Source organism: Anguilla rostrata, chromosome 17 (assembly GCF_018555375.3).
Source record: "Anguilla rostrata isolate EN2019 chromosome 17, ASM1855537v3, whole genome shotgun sequence".
NCBI classification, from domain to species: domain Eukaryota; kingdom Metazoa; phylum Chordata; class Actinopteri; order Anguilliformes; family Anguillidae; genus Anguilla; species Anguilla rostrata.
Genome location: NC_057949.1, coordinates 15,130,751 through 15,151,074, shown reverse-complemented (window position 1 = coordinate 15,151,074; position 20,324 = coordinate 15,130,751). Strand labels below are relative to the sequence as shown.

Genomic DNA, 20,324 nt, shown 5'->3' with positions numbered 1-20,324 from the left:
ACCACATGATACAACACATGCACAAACACACACCATGCCACATGATACAACACACACACACACACAAACAGCATACTGCATGATACAACACAAACACACATTCACACACAAAAATCACACTGCAGAATACAACACACACACAAACACACACCATACCACATGATACAACACACACACACACAAACAGCATACTGCATGATACAACACAAACACACATTCACACACAAAAATCAAACCGCATAATACAACACACATACAAATACACACCATACCACATGATACAACACACACACACACAAACAGCATACTGCAAGATACAACACACACACAAACACACATTCACACACAAACAGCACACCACATGATACAACACACAAACAAACACACACCATACCACATGATACAACACACACACAAACAGCATGCCACGTAATACAACACAAACACATACGCACACTCACACAGTCACACACAAACGCACAGCATACCCTATGATACAGCACAAACCACACACACACTCACATGCACACACACTCATTCACAGTCACACACACACACACACACACACACACACAGCATACCCCATGACACAGCACACACATACACACACAGTCACTCATATTCGCGCACACACACACACACACACACACATACAGTCACTCACACGTACACACACACGCGCACACACACACACACACACACACACACACGCACACATACACACACCAGTAATAACGCTGAAGGGCACTGCAGCCTTACATTTCTTTTATTCGAACCAAACAAGCGCCACTATTGCTCTCATCACTGTAGCGGTCAAAGTTATTGTCCTTGGCAGCGGCGTTGTCCTCCGATCTCCTTTCACAGTCTGATTCTTACCTTTCAGCCTCATGAAACTTAATTCAAAAGCAAAATAAACACAAAAATAAATATAACAGAACAAATGAATCACGACAAACTGAAATCCCTTTTTAAGAAAAAATGTGTAGCTTTAGCAACGTTATACCTCATAAGAATTAAGAGTGTGCACCATTGTCTTCTTCTCTAGCCCTGGTTCCACACTTGCCTTTCGGTTCTGCTTATTGTAGGGATCACAGCAATGCCAACACACAAGGTTCAAGGTCGATAAAAAGTTATGTACAAAGAGCGAAACAAATAAAGACAGGCAGGTATTTGCATGTATACCATGAAGTCTGCACATATGCAACCACGTATACAAAATCATAAATATGGGGTCTTTAAACTGTGACATACCAATGGAAAGGAAATGTTATCAAAACCATCTAATTTCCTTTATTTCAATTGGAACATTTACAGAGGTCACACAATTCATGAATTCCCTGGTAGATGAGACAATAAATTAGTCATACCACCATGAGAAAAAAAAAAGCAGCCTTCAGTTGTTCTAATAAGCGGTCACTGAACTTTCTGAAATGTAAGAACGTTAACCACAAACTAAGTAACGGTAGTTAACCGCCTTAGTAACGTTAAAATCGGAGCGGCAGCTTGAAGAAACGAATGTACGCTCGACAGATATTTATACCCACCCGAGACCCGCGATAATAGCTGTAAGGGGGGGAAGCTGGGCTCGGTGAGCCGTGCGTCTGTGACTAGCGCCAAAAAAAGTGGAACGCGCGCCAGGTGCTCGGCCGCCAGGCCTGCTGTTCGGAGAACACTCAGTCCGAAGCCGTGTCATTACGCTCTGAGTCAGCCCGCCGGCTTTTAAGAGGACGAGCGTCGGCATCAGACGCCGAAAAACCGCTCCCTTCGTTCGTCTCTCTGGGAACCCGGCCCCGTCCCGAGGGAGTTCGGCCAGGGTAAGTGGGAGAGAGCGAGGTCACACCACCAGTGTGCAGACTTACAGAAGTTTATTGGTCCATGAGAGAAAAGCTGGCCAATCAGACCCCAAAGACCACTCAACAAACTGCCCGTCATTGGTCAGATTAATTACATTATTATTATTATTATTATTATGATTATTATTATTATTATTATTATATCCATCCATTATCTATACCCGCTTATCCTGAGCAGGGTCGCGGGGGTGCGGGAGCCTATCCCAGTGTGCATTGGGCGAGAGGCAGGAATACACCCTAGCCAATCTATCGCAGGGCACACACACCATTCAGTCACGCACTCATACATACGGGCAATTTAGGGTCTTCAATTGGCCTACCTGCATGTCTTTGGACTGTGGGAGGAAACCAGAGTACCCAGAGGAAACCCATGCAGATACGGGGAGAACATGCAAACTCCACACAGAAAGGCCCCAAGCCGAGATTCGAACCCACAACCTTCTTGCTCTGAGGCGACAGTGCTACCCACTGCACCACCGTGCTGCCTGAATTATTATTATTATTATTATTATTATTATCATCACTGTGCATCTAGTCAGCAACACACTGCTAATGAATGCGGTTGTATAGCAGTAGTAGTAGCAGCATTTCCTCTTGTAGCACTGATGGTAGCCGTGATGATAAAAAGGGAATGTTAATGCCTCTACTTAGCAGCAGCTGTCATGTTGCAGGAACACTTCAGGCGATGCTATTCACGGCTACATGGGAAGCGCTCACACTGGAGAAGCCGCATTAGGGGTGTTTTGGAAGGCAGTGCATTGACATCGGTGGTCTTCATAAGAACCTATAATGTGCTCTGGCTGCAGAAAATGTATGAGATATAAACTGCAGGAAGTAAAGACAGCTGCAACAGTAAATGTGGTAGCAGCACTGGTGATGATGATAGATGTAGTAGCTTTATTAGTAATGATGAGAGATGCAATAACTTCAATAGTAAGGGACGTTAGAAGTACCTTTATTAGCAATGATCTTAGATGTAGTAGCTTTATTAGTGATGATGATAGATGTAGTAGCTTTATTAGTAATCATGTTAGATGTAATAACTTTAATACTAATGATGTTAAATGTAGTAACTTTATTAGTGATGATCTTAGATGTGATGGCTTTATTAGTAATGATGATAGATGTAGTAACTTTATTAGTAATGATAGATGTAGTAGCTTTATTAGTGATGACGAAAAATGTAGTAGCTTTATTAGTGATGATGTTAAATATAGTAGCTTTATTAGTGATGATCTTAGATGTAGTAGCTTAATAAGTGATGATGTTAGATATAGCTTTATTAGTAATGATGATAGATGTAGTAGCTTTATTAGTCATGATCTTAGATTTGGTAGCTTTATTAGTCATGATCTTAGATGTGGTAGCTTTATTAGTGATGATGTTAGAAATAGCTTCATTAGTAATGATGATAGATGTAGTACCTTTATTAGTAATGATGTTAGATGTAGTAGCTTTATTAGTAACGGTTGTAGATGAAATAGCTTTATCAGTGATGGTGTTAGATGTAATAGCTTTATTAGTAATGACGTTAAATGTAGTAGCTTTATTAGTAATGGTTGTAGATGAAATAGCTTTATTAGTGATGGTGTTAGATGCATTAGCTTTATTAGTAATGACGTTAAATGTAGTAGCTTTATTAGTAATGGTTGTAGCTGTAGTAGCTTTATTAGTACTGATGTTAAATGTAGTAGCTTGTTAGTTATGTAGATGATGTAGATGATAGTGCTTCATACTTATTTGTATGATTAGTATACTGATGTTGTTCAAGGAACAGTTTAGTATAATGAAGACTGGGTGTTTGTGTGGAAAATCTTGACTAGAGTGAAAAGCAGTCAGACGAAGTGTTGAAAATCAGAAACTGAATAAAGCAGAAAGATGATAATGATGATAGATGATAGATTGCTAATCAATACTTTATTAGTATTGATTAGTAATACTGATGTTGTTCAAGGTAACAGTTTTAGTAATAATGAAGACTGGGTGTTTGTCGTGGAAAATCTTGACTAGAGTGACAAAGCAGTCAGACGAAGTTGTTGAAAATCAGAAAACTGAATAAAGCAGAAATCAAGGATTATTTTTAGGAAAACATTAATTTAAATCATAAATATGGGGTCTAAACTGTGACATACCAATGTTAAGAAAATGTTATCAAAACCATGAAATTTCCTTTATTTCAGTTACAACATTTACAGAGGTCACAATTCATGAATGAGGAAATAAAAAATAAAAAAAGACTAAAATATAACAAAATCCGTGACAAACACCCAGCTATAGCAATGATGTTAGAAGTAGTTCCAGTGCTCGTAATGATATTAGATGTAGTGGCATTAAGGAATATTTGATGTAGTATCAGTATTAGTAATGTTAGACATTGTAACAGTAGATGGTGACACATTATTAGTAGTGATGTTAGCTGTAGTGTCAGTATTAGTAATATTAGATGAAGTGGCATTATTATTAATGGTGTTACATGTAATAACAGTGCTAGTTGCATGAGATGTAATACCAGTCTTGGTAATGACATTAGATGTAGTATCAGTAGTAGTAATATTAGATGTATGTTAGTATATATTACTATATTATATTATGTTACAGTGTTAGTAATGATGTTATTAACTGTGGCATAGTAACTGTGGCAGGGTTGTAGCACAGGTATTAGGCCTGATGATCATAGGGGTAGCAGTAGATGTATTAGTAGAGATTATGGCAGTAGCAGCTGTAATAAGGTTATCAGTGATGAAAACAGTGAAACAGCTGGCAGTATTAGCGCTGGGAAGGGCAGTACCAACAGCAGTAGCACTGACAGTACTGATGGTGATTTTGGTGATTTAGGAAAGGTGACCAGGTACCGTCTTCAAAGAAAACATTAGTGATGGTTATGGTGACTGGCATTGTTTTAATAGTGGTTTTTCCCAATACCTTGTGTCACACTTATCCTCTTCCCCATCTACCTTTCTCACACTGTGCATTACCTTTATTCTCTTCCCCATTTATCTTCCACTCGCTGTGCATTACCTTTATTCTCTTCCCCATTTATCTTCCTCTCACTGTGCGTCACCTTTATTCTCTTCCCCATGTATCTTCCTCTCACTGTGCGTAACCTTTATTCTCTTCCCCATTTATCTTTCTCTCGCTGTGCGTGACCTTTATTCTCTTCCCCATCTATCTTCCTCTCACTGTGCGTCACCTTTATTCTCTTCCTCATGGATCTTCCTCTCACTGTGTGTAACCTTTATTCTCTTCCCCATCTATCTTCATCTTACTGTGCGCAACCTTTATTCTCTTCCTCATGGATCTTCCTCTCACTGTGTGTAACCTTTATTCTCTTCCCCATCTGTCTTCTTCTCACTGTGCATTACCTTTATTCTCTTCCCCATCTATATTCATCTCACTGTGTTACCTTTATTCTCATCCTTGTGTATCTTCCTCTAACTGTGCTTAACCTTCATTCTCTTCACCATGTATCTTCACCTGACTGTGCGTAAGAGGCATCTCCTTCCCTGTTTATCTTCCTCTCTCCACCATCTTTCTATCTGTGCCTGCAGTCGGCGCTCAGCCTCGGCGATGTTGTTCAGATGTTTTTTTATCGATCACTAATAAGTATCCAGGTATTTATTCCCCTGACGCTCAAGCAATTCCCTCTCACACATATACATATATTAACATAAGTACACAGCGTATACACTTTTGTGAAATGGACAGGGGCAATGCCATCAAAGAACAGCCAGGACAACAATCTCTTCCCCCTCACTTCTCGCTACAGTTAATGGCTCCTACATACAAACGCTTATTCTAAGACAGAATGGAACAGAAGACACACTTTGTTTTCAAGACGTTTTGAAATTTATGGACCACCAGGTGGGAGGGTGAGAGGGGGGCGGGGAAGGACACATAGTTGTCACGGTGACAATCAGAGACACGGGCACACGCACGGACGCGTACGAAGTACACAAACACGCCAACAAACACGGAAACACACACAAACGAAGGCAACACAAAACATGAGCGTGTCCTTTTGGTCACATCTATCCCCCTCAGATACTAGTTGAATTACAGATTGCTTCTTCTGAAGTGAAGATAAAAAAAGCAAAGAATGACGCCAAAATAATAATAATGTACAATGAAGTCCTTTCCTGAAGGATACACTTCCCAGAACTGCGTAAAAAAAAGCAAGTAGATGCATCCTTATTTGGGTCCTTCCGAAAAATTGCTATTTCAACCATAGTTCCTTTGGGGTATCCTCATGAATATAATTCATTTGGCAGTTATGTCAAAAAGAATGACACATTCCCCTGTTACACACAAACAGTTCCATTCACATCTCCAGGTTTCCTGCATAATGAAAAATATAAAAGTGACATGAAGATTTATCCTTTGAAGTGGACAATTAGAAAATGAAATAATAGAAAAATAAAAGCTACTAGTTGAACCTGACGGGCTCACAGGAAAAAAGTGATTAAAAAATGTGTAAGGCAGGGGGACACATTTCATGGTTGCACAACATGCTTTGGTCCATCCGCATTTCTCCCTCCCTGAATCTGAACATATTTTTTGTTGTTGTTGTTCACACAAGAAAAATACCCAAGTAAAAGATCTGATTCTGAAAGCTGGGGTACAAGCTGTCCAAAATGGCGGCACGGTCCGACACTTGTATCTGTCCTACCCCCAAAAAAATATACGGAGATTCCTTCAGGTCCTTTTGGTCTGTAAGACAATGTTCAGGAGCGAAGCAAAGACAGCATTTCCCTGTTACAAGTTTGTTTAAAAGTCTGTACAAATGAAATCAGTTTTGACTTGCCTGGTGCAGAATCACAAAATAAACCAATAGGTGACTTTTTTTTTCGGAGGGAGAAACGGGCACCAGGTCCTTCCCCCCGATGGATCGGGTTTTTACACGTCGATTGGAGACGTCCATCACACACTTCACTGACTCAAGATCCAAAGTGACTATTTTTAATAGAGATGAGTCTTTTCCTTTTTACATCTTATTTATTCATAAATGTATGTGTGCACGTGTGACTGAGCTTTACAGTGTGTGTGTGTGTGTGTGTGTGTGTTAGAGAGAGAGCGAGACAGAGATCGGTGGTCTGTCCACACTGAACACGTTTACTAGGTATTACCACTACATTCTATTCATCAATGTTGCATTTATATGAATTCTTCTGGGTGCCTATTTGTACACAATGATTTGAAGTTGTTATTGTTAATAATAGTAGCAGTAGAATAGTAGTAGTAGAAGAGGAATAGTATTAGTAGCAGTAGTAGCTGTAACAGTAGCGGTTATGTGTAAGTTATGTGTCGTCTCATTTACTCCACCTTCATGTTTTGTTAATGACGAGAACAAATCAGTGCATGGGAGAGAGAGACTGCCCTGGGGGGAAGGGGGGAGGGAGAAGGGGAGAGGGGAGAAACGCAGAAAAGGGTTATGAGTCGTAACACAGCAAATTCACAAAATTCAGCGAGGCTGCATGGAGACAAGAGCAGATTCACAATGGTATGTTCTGGGGCGCTAAGGGGAGCAGACAAACGCATTAGAAGCCCAGATACATTTATTACAGCTTTGTCACCGCTGTGGCCTACTTTACATGCAGCACATACGAGGCTCTGTTTCCCTAACTGCCATCATTGATTTCCAGTGTTTAACTGTCTGCTACGGACTCAGAAACAGACAGATCTGCTACTTCGGAATGCACACTCGCTGGTTAGAAAGGTGTTGAGATAACACTGGAGGGAGGGAATTTAAACACAGCCCCATTCCCTCCACTTATTACACTGGAGGGACGGAATTTAAACACCCCCCGTTCCCTCCACACACTACACTGGAGGGATGGAATTAACACACATCCCTATTCCTTCCAGACATTATCATGTCACTGCCCATAGGTAGACCGACTGTTTCATGAGATAAAGACAGTGTCCTTGGGTCTTATTACACACACACACACTCCTTTATCTAGGTCTGAGCTCTCTGATGACTCTCACTGTGTTTGAAGAGAACCAGTCAACTGGACCCATAGGAGGCACTCATAGATCTATTCAGAGTGGAGGCTGTCAATCACAACACTCACAGATCTACTCGGAGTGGGGGCTGTCAATCACAACACTCACAGATCTACTCACAGTGGGCACTGTCAATCACAACACTCACAGATCTACTCACAGTGGGCACTGTCAATCACAACACTCACAGATCTACTCACAGTGGGGACTGTCAATCACAAGACTCACAGATCTACTCACAGTGGGAACTGTCAATCACAACACTCACAGATCTACTCACAGTGGGGACTGTCAATCACAACACTCACAGATCTACTCACAGTGGGAACTGTCAATCACAACACTCACAGATCTACTACAGTGGGCATGTCAATCACAACACTCACAGATCTACTCACAGTGGGAACTGTCAATCACAAGACTCACAGATCTACTCACAGTGGGAACTGTCAATCACAACACTCACAGATCTACTCACAGTGGGGACTGTCAATCACAACACTCACAGATCTACTCACAGTGGGGACTGTCAATCACAACACTCACAGATCTACTCACAGTGGGCACTGTCAATCACAACACTCACAGATCTACTCACAGTGGGGACTGTCAATCACAACACTCACAGATCTACTCTGAGTGGGGACTGTCAATCATGACACTCACAGATCTACTCGGAGTGGGGGCTGTCAATCACAACACTCACAGATCTACTCGGAGTGGGGGCTGTCAATCACAACACTCACAGATCTACTCGGAGTGGGGGCTGTCAATCACAACACTCACAGATCTACTCGGAGTGGGGGCTGTCAATCACAACACTCACAGATCTACTCGGAGTGGGGGCTGTCCACCACGATGTGCGGCTTGGAGGAGGCGGTGGCGCTCTTGGACACATACGTGTTCATGGTCTTCTCCTGCCAAACACAGACACATGTGTACTGTACATTGTTTATGACAACATGCGTGTGTCTCTCAGGCAAAAAGAGAGAGAGAGGGAGAGAGGAGAAAGACCGAAAAAGAGGGAGGGAGAAAGAGACAATTGGGGAGACCAAGGAAGAGTCACAGAGAGAAAAAAGATATTACATTTATGGAAGTCAAACTTATTGCACATTAATATTCACATTTGTAAAGGAGCATTTCAGATAGAGACAGGGTGGGATTGAGAGAGAGAAAGTGGAGAGAAGATGTGATGGCGAGGGAGTGATATAGTAGGATGGAGAGGTTGATAGAGATGGAGCAGGACGGAGGGAGATGGAGAGAGTGATGGAGCAGGATGGAGAGACTGATGGAGATGAACAGAATGGAGAGGGAGATGAGAGAGTGATGTAGCAGGATGGAAAGAGGGAGATGCAGAGAGAGTGATGAAGCAGGATGGAGAGAGATGCAGAAAGAGTGATGGAGCTGGATGGAGAGACTGATGGAGATGGAGCAGGATGGCGAGACTGATGGAGATGGAGCAGAATGGAGAGAGGGAGATGAGAGAGTGATGTAGCAGGATGGAGCGACTGATGGAGATGGAGCAGGATGGAGAGAGGGAGATGGAGAGAGTTATGGAGCAGGATGGAGAGAGGGAGATGGACAGAGTGATGGAGTAGGATGGAGAGAGAGATGCAGAGAGAGTGATGGAGCAGGACGGAGAGCGAGGAAGATGGCGAGACAGAGAGATGGAGAGAGTAATGGGGCGATGGCTAACGCATGCCCTACCTCCACCAGCTGGTGCCAGTGCTCAATTGGCTTGCGGGGGTTGGCCAACATGGCCGCCCAGTGCTCCCGACCCGGTCCCTCTGCGTCACTTCCCACCCGGCACATTCCGATGACCTCATTATGACCAATGCTGACAGAGAGGGAGGGAGGGAGCATTGTGACATCACAGCAGGCTCTCTGCGAAGCAGCCTGAGGGAAGCTGAGAGGGGCCGCTCATGCTAATTATCACGGTGGATGAAGGATTCATTCTGGCTCATCCATGCCCCGCTGTTATTTTTACATAAAGACGCCATTTTATCTTTCAATTCTATCTAGTATTTTCGTTCCCCTTCCCAAGTCTTGTTTCAAACAGTGCCTCGGTAATGAAAGCAGGTATTTGAAAGAGAGAGAGAGAGAGAGAGAAATACAGAGAGAGAGAGAGTAATAGATAAAACTCCACAGAGGAACATTCCTGCTGACAAAGTATGGAGAAAATGTGAGGTTGTGAAATTAAAGAGAGGGTATAATTACTTATACAGCGCTTAAGCACTGGGTTTTATTAGCATTACATAACCGGTATTAATTTGTCAGAAGAATACCTTCACGGGAAGCAACAGGGACGCGGGGGAAGGAGGATTCCACCGGATCGTGTAGCGCTGCTAATGAATGTTCCAAACGACTCCTTACACCTCAAGCATTTGTAAAAGCAGGTCCACAGCTGAGAGGTTTAAGGGAACTCAACATAAATTGTATATTAATCGACTGCCTGATGCTGTGTAAGTAGGCCAGCTTGGCAAAAAAAAAAAAAAAACAGGAGGCTTTGCAAACAAGGTCCTGAAAACTGAGGAGAATCATTAATGAAAACAGCACAATGACGTTCCGCTCGAAATTCCACTCGATTCTCTCTCTCTTTCTCTGTGTTACAATCAAATATCTGCGGCATCAACTCAGCCTTCGGATGCATTTAAATTTGCTTATTTAAACCAGTAAAACCGAGATGCATTTAGGAAATCTTCACACCCAAATTGTTTTTATTGGGCCCCTGCGGCTGATACCTTGTACCTGGATTGATCCGAAATTTAAGTCCATCAGGATCATATTTTGGATTGTATTGCAAGATATATTTTTTCTATTATAAGACATTATTTTCATTGCTTATCAATTTTTAAAAAAGCAACAAGCAAGATTAAGGAACAAGCAATTGATTTTTGTACCCTGTGGACTGAACCTCCCCATTGCACGAGCACAAGCTGTCTTCATAGAATTACAAACCCCCTAAGGTTTTCCAGCATTACGTCAAGCTATGGACTGATGAACAAATACACAAATAAAGATGAAAGCCAGTGAGGCAATGGCTGCTATTCTGCATTCGTCCTTGACTTTGACTGACAGTTACAAGCAATATCCTTTCCCTTCCAAGACGGTTTGAGAAGTTCAGCAATCACTAAAAACCAATTTGTCGAAGAAAGGTGTAACACTAGCACCAATTACGGAGCAGTGTTGACTCAACGCAAGCCAACACCTAATTATACCTATAGAAGAATAAAAGATCATTTTCAGGGGGAAATCCAGAGCTAGTCAATTCTACTAATTAGTTCATTATCATTTCTCCTGATAGAGGAAGGTTTGTTTGTATTTTTGAATATAAGCTCCAGAATCTTCAGTCAAACACTACATCATAGAAAAGCCGTAACAACACAGTTTGTATTTTATTTCTTGCTTGTTTTCCACTCACTTCTATCTGTGAATATTTTTTGGATTACTAATAGATGCTTTAAAAAGAAATCTCTGGAAAAAAATCCGGGCATTAATGGGTTAAAACGCACAAAACAAACCCCTCGCAATAATCCAAACAGAACCATCAAAACAGAACCAAAGCCTTGGGCGTGTCAAGTGAATCACCTGTGCCTGGAGTACAAACTCCTTTAAAACAGCAAAACTGTTTACATGCTCAAGAGCGCAAACACGAGCATGCATTTAATCTACACAGCAACGCGTTCCGGCGTGTTTTTGGCACGTGAGCTAATTCAGAGGAATATTAGCGATGGTTTCAGAGCAAGCTTACAGGCCACGATGGCCGCTACACCACAGGCCAATGTGCCGGTGCTTACAGTCTGTACTCTGTTTTAGTCCCCACCGCTCGCGGGATAAGTGTAAAATTTCACCTGGTCTGTCGCATAAAAATAAATGAATTGAAATCATATAAGATCTGAATGCCCTTCTCAGGCTCAATGGGGCCTCCTGCGGGGATATCAGTTTTAGGGCCTCGTAAAACTTGAGCACCTCGACTTTTACATCGTGATTTATATTCCTGTCTGGCTCGTCCGGGACGATGTGAAAAAAAAAAGCACATATAGAAATGATATATTCCCAGATGTGCCGGGTAGAAGCAGTTAAGGTAACTGTAATGGGTATATTCTCCCAGGACTGGATTCCTTGGCTCTCTGGTTAAAAGTCTGGTTCCCCGAACCATCGCGATGCACTAACAGCCAACATTTAACCCTTTCGTTTCTTAAATTTGACCTTTATTTCACCAGGCCAGTCAATATCTGTCACTGTCTGGCCACCAAGGTCCTTCCCATGTAATGCCTCTGTGATGTTTGTGTCATTTTCCCATCGAGGGATTGCTGTTAACTTCGATATTTTGATAACAAGCAACACTATATGGACAAAGGTATGTGGACACCTGACGTCCAACATCTCATCCAAAATTATGGGCATTAATATGGAGTTGGCCACTCTTTGCTGCTATAACAACCTCCACTCTTCAGGGAAGGCTTTATACTAGATGTTGGAGCATTGCTGCAGGGATTTGCTTCCATTCAGCCGCAAGAGCATTAGTGAGGTTGGGCACTGACGATTAGGCCTGACTTGGCTTTCAAATTCACCCCAAAGGTGTTGGATGGGGTTGAGGTGTGGGCTCTCATGCAGTCCAGTTTTACGGCTGGATATTCTGATGAGCCAACTCTGGTTATGTGCCCACGGGCTACAAGTGAAGTGCCCCACCGCGGAACTGAACCCGCAACCTCCACAGCACGAATAATCAAATCTGGTCCTAGAATCCAAATCCAGCCCTGGTTTTCTATTTCCCCCAGGACAATTGACTGAACTCTTAGAGCTACTGATTGGCCAGACTGACTTCCAGGGGAAGGGAGGGTGGAAAACCAGCAGTCCTGGACCTCGAGGACCGTGACTAGAGTAACTGTTGCCACGGCGACGTGCGCGCAACGTACCCCCCCGCCCCGGGCCTCACCAGTCGTAGTCCATGACGGCGATGATGAGGGACACGCTGTCGATGTTCTCGTAGGGGATGTCGAAGACCAGCGCCTCGTTGTAGGTGGGGTTGAGCGTGTTCTTCTTGATGGAGGTCTTCCTCTTCTTCATCCTCCGGCCCTCGCAGATCAGCGAGGCCTTTACGTACGGGTCTGCCGGAGACCGGGAGAGAAAGGAAAGTGAGGCATTATGGGAAGAGAGGGAGAGAAGTGAAGAGGTACAGAGAGAAAGAAAGCGAGAGACAGAAACAAGTAACAATAAAGGACCACTATATATTAATAATGTATAATAACAAATTGAAATAATGAATATTTAATAGTTAACAAATGTTATATCGTTGTCATTTATGTTGTTATTGTCGCAGTTTTTTTGTATTATTACCATGATTGTTGTCATCACTACGCTTTGGCAATATGTATTTTTTGAAATATGTCACACAATAAAGCAGAGGAATGGGGAGTGAGAGAGAGGGAGAGAGAGAGAGAGAGAGAGAGAGAGAAATGAAGAGGTACAGAGAGAGAGAGAGAGAGAAATGAAGAGGTACAGAGAGAGAGAGAGAGAGAAATGAAGAGGTACAGAGAGAGAAAGAGAGAGAAATGAAGAGGTACAGAGAGAGAGAGAGAGAGAGAAATGAAGAGGTACAGAGAGAGAGAGAGAGAGAAATGAAGAGGTACAGAGAGAGAGAGAGAGAGAGAGAGAAGTGAACAGGTAGAGAAGAACAGGCAAGCCGTTCATTAATAGCCGCAATACCATGTGTAATCGGTCTAAAATTAGCAAGAGCACAGAGAAAGCTGCAAGTGTATTTTTTTCTGGAATAACTGAATCTGGTGTTTGAAAAAAAAAGCACACCGCATGATGGTCACGGCGCTAAGGAAACAGTTAGCTTCTTTTATTTATGCTTTGTCAAGATAGGTCAGCGGCGAGCTCAGCTCTCTCTCTATTTTCGGTAATAACCTGGGGAGTCAATGGGGGGGTTGGGAATGCAAGCGGCTGTTTAGCCAATCAAATGCGGGGGCGATTTGGTTGCCAGATAGAGTGAGCCAGCTTTTTGGGGGGTAATTTTGGCAGGACGCCAGGGTTAACGCCCCTACTCTTTCGAAACACAGCGGAATCTTTTAATGGCCACAGTGAGTCAGCGTGAGACACCTTCTACAGCACTGTGTCAACATCGCTGCGCTGAGTACATTGGATTTTTATATGGCACAGAGTAAAGAGCGCCCCCTGCTGGCCCTCCGACACCTCTCTGAGCTACGGTATAGTTTTATCAGGCTTTGCTCCAATGGTGTGACATCAGCAGGAATAACAGTGATTCCATGAGCAATAGAAACGTTGCTTATGCTGTGTGACATATATGTGCCATGACCATAATACATCAACAGTAATTAGATTAATAACTTAATTACATTTAGCTTCAGATGTTAGCACTGGTTCATTAAGGGACGTCAACACCGCGTCCAGTGGAGGATCGGTTACACTCGCGGTCCGGTTGAGCACTAACAAGCTGTACGACCATGGCCAGTGGAGCATCGGTTACGCTCGCGGTCCAGTCAGGCGCTAACGAGCTGTATGACCATTAGCCAGTGGAGGATCGGTTACGCGCGCGGTCCGGTTGAGCACTAACAAGCTGTACGACCATGGCCAGTGGAGCATCGGTTACGCTCGCGGTCCAGTCAGGCGCTAACGAGCTGTATGACCATTAGCCAGTAGAGCATCGGTTACGTCGAGTGCTGTTTGACGGTTGCACTAATTACCGGAGAAGCCGGTGAGGTCCATGGCTTTCAGATTGGTGGCCTTGATGACGGTGGCGGTCAGCCGTCCGGCCGTCGGCAGATAGCAGAGAGAGAAGTTCAGCTCTCCCAAGTCGGCCTTCTCCTGCGTGAGACAGAGAGACAGAGAGAGAGATTCACTCACTCACCGCTGTAAACTAAGATGCTGGGCAGTTAGGAAAGAGGGAGCAGTGTTCACTCTGCTGTAAACTAAGATGCTGGGCAGTTAGGAAAGAGGGAGCAGTGTTCACTCTGCTGTAAACTAAAGATGCTGGGCAGTTAGGAAAGAGGGAGCAAAGTGTTCACTCTGCTGTAAACTAAAGATGCTGGGCAGTTAGGAGAGAGGGATTCACTCACTCACCGCCATAAACTAAGATGCTGGACAGTTAGGAGAGAGGAAGCAGTGTTCACTCTGCTGTAAACTAAGATGCTGGGCAGTTAGGAAAGAGGGAGCAGTGTTCACTCTGCTGTAAACTAAGATGCTGGACAGTGAGTCTTTAATTCTGTTTTGTAAACATGTAATAAATTGCAGCAATAAAATGTTCATTTAAAAATAGAAAAGAACTCTATGAGCATTTACAAATGAGGGGGCGGAGACAGGTGGGCGTTCCCAGTCTCTAATTAATATTAACACCGTAGGGAGCTGATTGACAGCTTGTGGGCGGAGACAGTCTCTAATTAATATTAACGCCGTAGGGAGCTGATTGACAGCTTGTGGGCGTGTCCAGCGGTGCAGGGGGGGCGTGTTGCGCTCACCGCCGTCCCCTCCACGATGTCCCTCCAGACGGGCTTCTCCCCCGTCCCCTCGCTGAAGTCCAGCAGGTTGTCCACCACCACCTGACCGATGAGGTCGTGTCGGGAGAACCGGTCGAAGTCGTAGACGGAGAAGTGCAGCTTCCGGGAGTGGAGCTCGGCCAGGGGGACCCCGAACTGGAACGTCTCGTTGAAGACGGGATTTAGCGTCTTCCTGTGAACCTGAGGGGTGGGACAGAGCCGGTAAATGTGAGGCTGAGGCTTCAGTGAAAAAGCCCATCCCTGGCTTGTTCTGGCTAGGGCTGGGTCACACTCTGACTTGCATGCATTTGAAATATGCATTGGGATGTGTGCGTTTCATACATAATGCAGATCGCTCACCTCGCTCTTTGTGTGGCCTTTACTTTTGCCACCTACCATTTACACCTCCAACATATTGCAGTTTAAAGATACATTTTCTGAGGTATTTGGTGATTTGTATTTTTTTATAATCTTTTTTGTTAATTAATTCTTTTCTGAATCGTGTTACATAACATTTATAGTACGAAAATATCACCAGAACCCCCCCCCCCTCTCCACACAAATTAGAAGCTTGAAAGTAAATGAATCTTCCATGAACCTTAAATTAAAATAGAAAGTATCTGATTAAATAAATAAAAAAAACATTATAATGTTAGTGAGATGTGTGGTGCAGTCTGTAGGGCAGCTTACTGTCAGACTATATATAAATCCCCCACATGGAACAAAGAGGCTCATGCATATTCACATAACTGTTGTTTTACTGCCCCTTTTCCCCCTGGTTTGTGACACATGTGTCATAACCATGCCCAGGGCATTGTGGGTATTGTAGTTTTTTTAAACCCCCCCAGTACACAGGGGTTCCAACCCTGCCAATCCCTCCTCTGTGATCTTTCACACTCTCTGCTTTCCCCCAACGGAATACAACAAAAACATGAAAGGAGGGCAGACTGTCTGCTCTCCTTTTCTTTTTTTTTTAATTAAATGAACGGTGGCCCACCGTTTGAGGACCTTCCCAGGGCCAAAGCAGGGCGGTGAAGATTAAAGGCAGTGGTGGGGGCGGGCGGGGGGGGGGGGGGGGGGAGAAGCGGTGTCACGCAGACAGCTTGCCTGAGAGCTTCTGACCTTGCGTGTGGCAGCAGTCGGCGCACCTTTCACTGCTAATAAACAGGGGCTCCCTGAGGACGACGGCAGACTGGGGGGGGGGGGTGGGCCATGGATAAACAGGGAGGACAAGCCGATCGCCGCGTCACCGAGGCGACGACACACAGCCCCACGGGCTCCAGGTGACGGAGGAGGAGCAAAGCCGCAGCGACAACAGAACAAAAACAGACACCGGCTTCCCGTTTCCCAGCAGGCACCGCCTCGGCCGCCTAAAGCTCCCCGCTCGCAAAGGTCCTCGGGGGTTTCCTTTAAAGGTGCTGAAAATAAAGCAGCTAATAAACAGGAAGCAGCACGGTGTTTGCCCAGAGGGGGAAGGGGGTGGGAGTGTGGGGAGGGGGTGGGGGAACAGCACCTTTGTCTGGAACTTCTTCTTTCGGTCGGGCAGCAGGTAGATCTTCACGTACGGGTCCGAGAACCCGTTGGCGTCTTTGGCCGGGAGGTCCAGTGCCTTCAGGATCTTGACCACCAGCTGCTCAGTGCTGCAAAGGGAAGCAGATACGGGTGTTTTACACTGGCCAGGCACTGCCCTCCACTAACACATCCACAGACTTCTACAGGGTCTCGCACTCCAAAGAGCAGGGGCGGCCAGTGCTTTCACATACACATACCGTGCATTTCCATGGACGCACAAGGCCCTGAAAAATTACTCACACGCTTGATAAAGATCAACAAAAACACTGTGGAATTATTCCATTGACCTTTAACAAGAGCCCCAGGACTAGCAGATGCGAAACGACTGCATAACATTAGAGATCCACGAGAATATTTCACCAAAGGTATGACATCATTTTCAAAATAAGAGTCCTTCTGAAACCAAACCCACTGTGGGGGTGTGTGGCCAAAAAGCATATAAACATAATGCCCGGTTACAATCAAGGTTCAGGTGCTTTTTTTTTTTTTTTGCAAACTCCAGATCTTTGTTTTTTTTATTGTATTCAATAGAGGCTTTTTAATGTGGTAACCCTTCCAAAAGGTGCACTTGCATCTTCAACAAGGCAATCTACAACTGCTTCAATATTATTTTAACATCTTAATTACTGATTTACAATTTGAAAGTGATATCTTTTTTTGATTGTATAACCCGCTCTTGATTTGTGAAGGTCAGAAACTAGAGTGACCAGATTCCCCGGAGGACTGCGTACCTAACGCAATGAGAAACTACAAACAGAACGACGGAAAGGCAGGACGAATCAAGGCTTTCTTGGAAATGTGAAAAAGGACTGTAATGCCGGCCGGTTCCAGGAAGCACATCGGGGACATCTGGTCACCCCGTCAAAAAAAAGCTCCGCCTCGTTTCCTCCAAGAGAAACAGACCCCAGTGACTGAGCCTCCGGAGGCAATCAGAAGCCTGGAATCAGAGCCAGATACTTAACGCTGTCTCGAGGGCCTTCTCCCCACTGGGAGTGTTTGTTTTTTTTTTTACCTCATGCATTCGCTATTTGGGGGGTTCAGGCCTGGTGTTTGCTCTGTTTGCTCTTTTTTCTCTGTTTCCTGTCTTGCTACTCTGTAAAGCGTCTTTGCGACAGTTCTCAGTAAAAAGCGCTATTGAATTGAATTGAATTATATGGGCACTAAGACAATATACATATATATATATATATATATATATATATATATATATATATATATATATAGATATATTTTTTACCTGCCTAAATGTCAGCATCGGATGTGAAATGCGCTTGAGGGCCAGTAAGTGCGTGCAGAGCTTGGAGGGTATGAGGCGGATCTGGAGGAAACGGCACTCTGCGGTATATTAAATCAGCGCTCTGGCGCGCGCGCGGGCCGGGCGCATCCCGTTTAATTAGCGGCTAGCGGCTAGCGGTCGGCGGACGCGCGGCGTTCGGAGGGCCCGTCATCCGATCCGGCCGTTGCCGAGACGCGTCTGAGCCCGGCGACGAGGACGCGATCGTTTCATTAGCCGAGGGTCTGATCCGCAGGAGCGCCGAGGGGTGGGAGGCGGCTTAAATCCGTCGTCCCGTCCGCACGCGAGCGGGAGCAACAAGGCCGGTCTCGGGAAAAATCTACCCCGGGGCCCACGCCGCGGCCCCGCCCCCTCACGGGGCTGCGCTGTCCAATCAAACGCTTTCCCCGAGCTTCGTCTGCATATCATTTCGTCCGTTTGCGATCCCTGTAGTTTCTTAATTCTTTTTCAGCGTATATCGTGAGCTTCCGTGTTTGGGGAAAAAGGCGTATTTGGCTCGGTACTCAGTTAATAAATTTGTAATCAAACAATTAACTTGTGGTCACAGTGCAGATTCTCAGCTATAAAAGCTGAGCACCTGCACTTTAACCACAAGTGAATTGTTTGATTAAGGGCATTTTTACACACGCTGGTTTCACCATGTAGGAACTGCGGTACTTTTTATAAATAGGCCCCCCATTACAGGGTGTCATAATGACTGGTATGTATTAATGTTAAGTAAATGAAAACAGTCAGGTTTAGTACTTTATCACATATTCACTGCATGCAATGACGGCTTGAAATCTGTGACACATAGACATCACCAGGTGCTGAGTATCTTCTCTGGTGATGCTCTGCCAGGCCTGTACTGCAGCCATCTTCAGCTCCTGCTTGTTTTGGGGGCTAGTTGCGTTATGTTTCCTCTTTTGCATATGAAACACATGCCTAATTGAATTCAGAGCAGGTGACTGATTTGGCCAGTCAAGAAATTTCCAGTTTTGGCTTTGAAAAACTCATTTGTTGCTTTAGCATTGTGTTTGGGATCATTACCCTGAATTGTGGTGGGACTATGTATTTAAAAATGCTGTTATTTCTACAAGGTGAAACAAAAATGTATAAAAAATACCCTTTAAAAAAAGCAGATAATCTGCACGTTAACCACAGGTGAAATGTTCAATTACAAATCGAACGTTGTGGAGTACGGCGCCTAATAAATAAAAAATATGTTTTTGTCCTAACATCATGGAGCTCGCTGTAGTCGACACTGTTTCCTGGTCAGGCTCGCGCTCTCCCCAGACAGCGAATGAGCATCTTAAACGGTGGCTGAAAATGATAAACGTGGCTCGACGGCACGCGCTCGAGATTTAAACCAAATCTGTCCGACTGTATCGCTGACCGCAAGCCCGCCCTTCCCGAGCGCCATTAATCAATAGCGACACACTCCCTCTCTCGCCGGCCCGGTCTACTCCTCCTTCCCTGGAATCAGATACACCCTACAGGGCAGACAGCCGTTACTACAGCAGGCGAAGGGCGCGGGGGGGGGGAAATCACACCGCACAACAGCAGTACAGAACCAGCAGCAATTCCCACAGCGCAACCGCGTCTGCCCACTCGCTGTCGTGTGAACAGAACTACATTTCCCAGAGGGCCCGGGGTCCGGTACGGGTGACTTTGTGTAAACTCGCACCAGTTCTCAGCGAAACACTTAGGTGTGACACGGCGCTTGACTCTAATACCCCGCGAACCAGCGGCGCCGCTTCCCGAAGTGCGGCGGTATCAGATATGAGCTGAGGGACCTCGCTGAACAGCAGGACCTCGCAGCAGTGCGGGAGCGAAGCAGAGTGCAAAATATGCGCCGTGGAATATGCGCTGTGTCGGTTAGACAGCACAGCGGCTAATGCGCCAGCTCCACACAAACACAAACACAGGCCTGCGCTCAGCCAACGTTTGTTCTGTGAATTACAAAAAAAAATTCCTCGACAAATACAGCTTGGTGCGTTCGGGCAAAATGAATGTCAAAATTAAGGGCAAATACTGATTTGTTACACAAACACACACATACGTCTGCACATTACGTGATAGATCAGAAGTGAGAGAGGACAGAGGATGTAGTCTTGTATTTGC

The 20,324-nt window shown here is 44.6% G+C and overlaps 1 protein-coding gene and 1 long non-coding RNA gene across 10 annotated transcripts in view; both read right to left on the bottom strand.

Moving 5' to 3' along the window:
* Nucleotides 1–751: 751 nt before the first annotated feature.
* Nucleotides 752–3,544, bottom strand: LOC135243842 (uncharacterized). The gene is made up of 3 exons (XR_010326809.1): nucleotides 1,545–3,544; nucleotides 1,004–1,072; nucleotides 752–893 (listed from the first exon to the last, which is right to left on the bottom strand). It is a non-coding gene; the product is annotated as an uncharacterized LOC135243842 (long non-coding RNA).
* Nucleotides 3,545–3,999: 455 nt separating this feature from the next.
* syt3 (synaptotagmin III) overlaps nucleotides 4,000–20,324 on the bottom strand; it is a 47,658-nt gene continuing 31,333 nt past the window's right edge. For 3 of the 9 annotated variants that reach the window (XM_064316569.1, XM_064316566.1, XM_064316570.1), the window contains 7 exons: nucleotides 16,869–16,995; nucleotides 15,338–15,556; nucleotides 14,567–14,687; nucleotides 12,796–12,967; nucleotides 9,564–9,693; nucleotides 8,683–8,773; nucleotides 4,000–7,227 (listed from right to left, as the gene is read on the bottom strand). In XM_064316569.1, the coding sequence (XP_064172639.1) occupies nucleotides 8,687–8,773; nucleotides 9,564–9,693; nucleotides 12,796–12,967; nucleotides 14,567–14,687; nucleotides 15,338–15,556; nucleotides 16,869–16,995 (856 nt within the window). In that variant the 3' untranslated portion in view covers nucleotides 4,000–7,227; nucleotides 8,683–8,686. Of the gene's footprint in view, nucleotides 7,228–8,454; nucleotides 8,774–9,563; nucleotides 9,694–12,795; nucleotides 12,968–14,566; nucleotides 14,688–15,337; nucleotides 15,557–16,868; nucleotides 16,996–20,324 lie in introns of all 9 variants that reach the window. The other 6 variants (XR_010326916.1, XR_010326917.1, XR_010326914.1 and 3 more) reach the window with 6 other exon arrangements.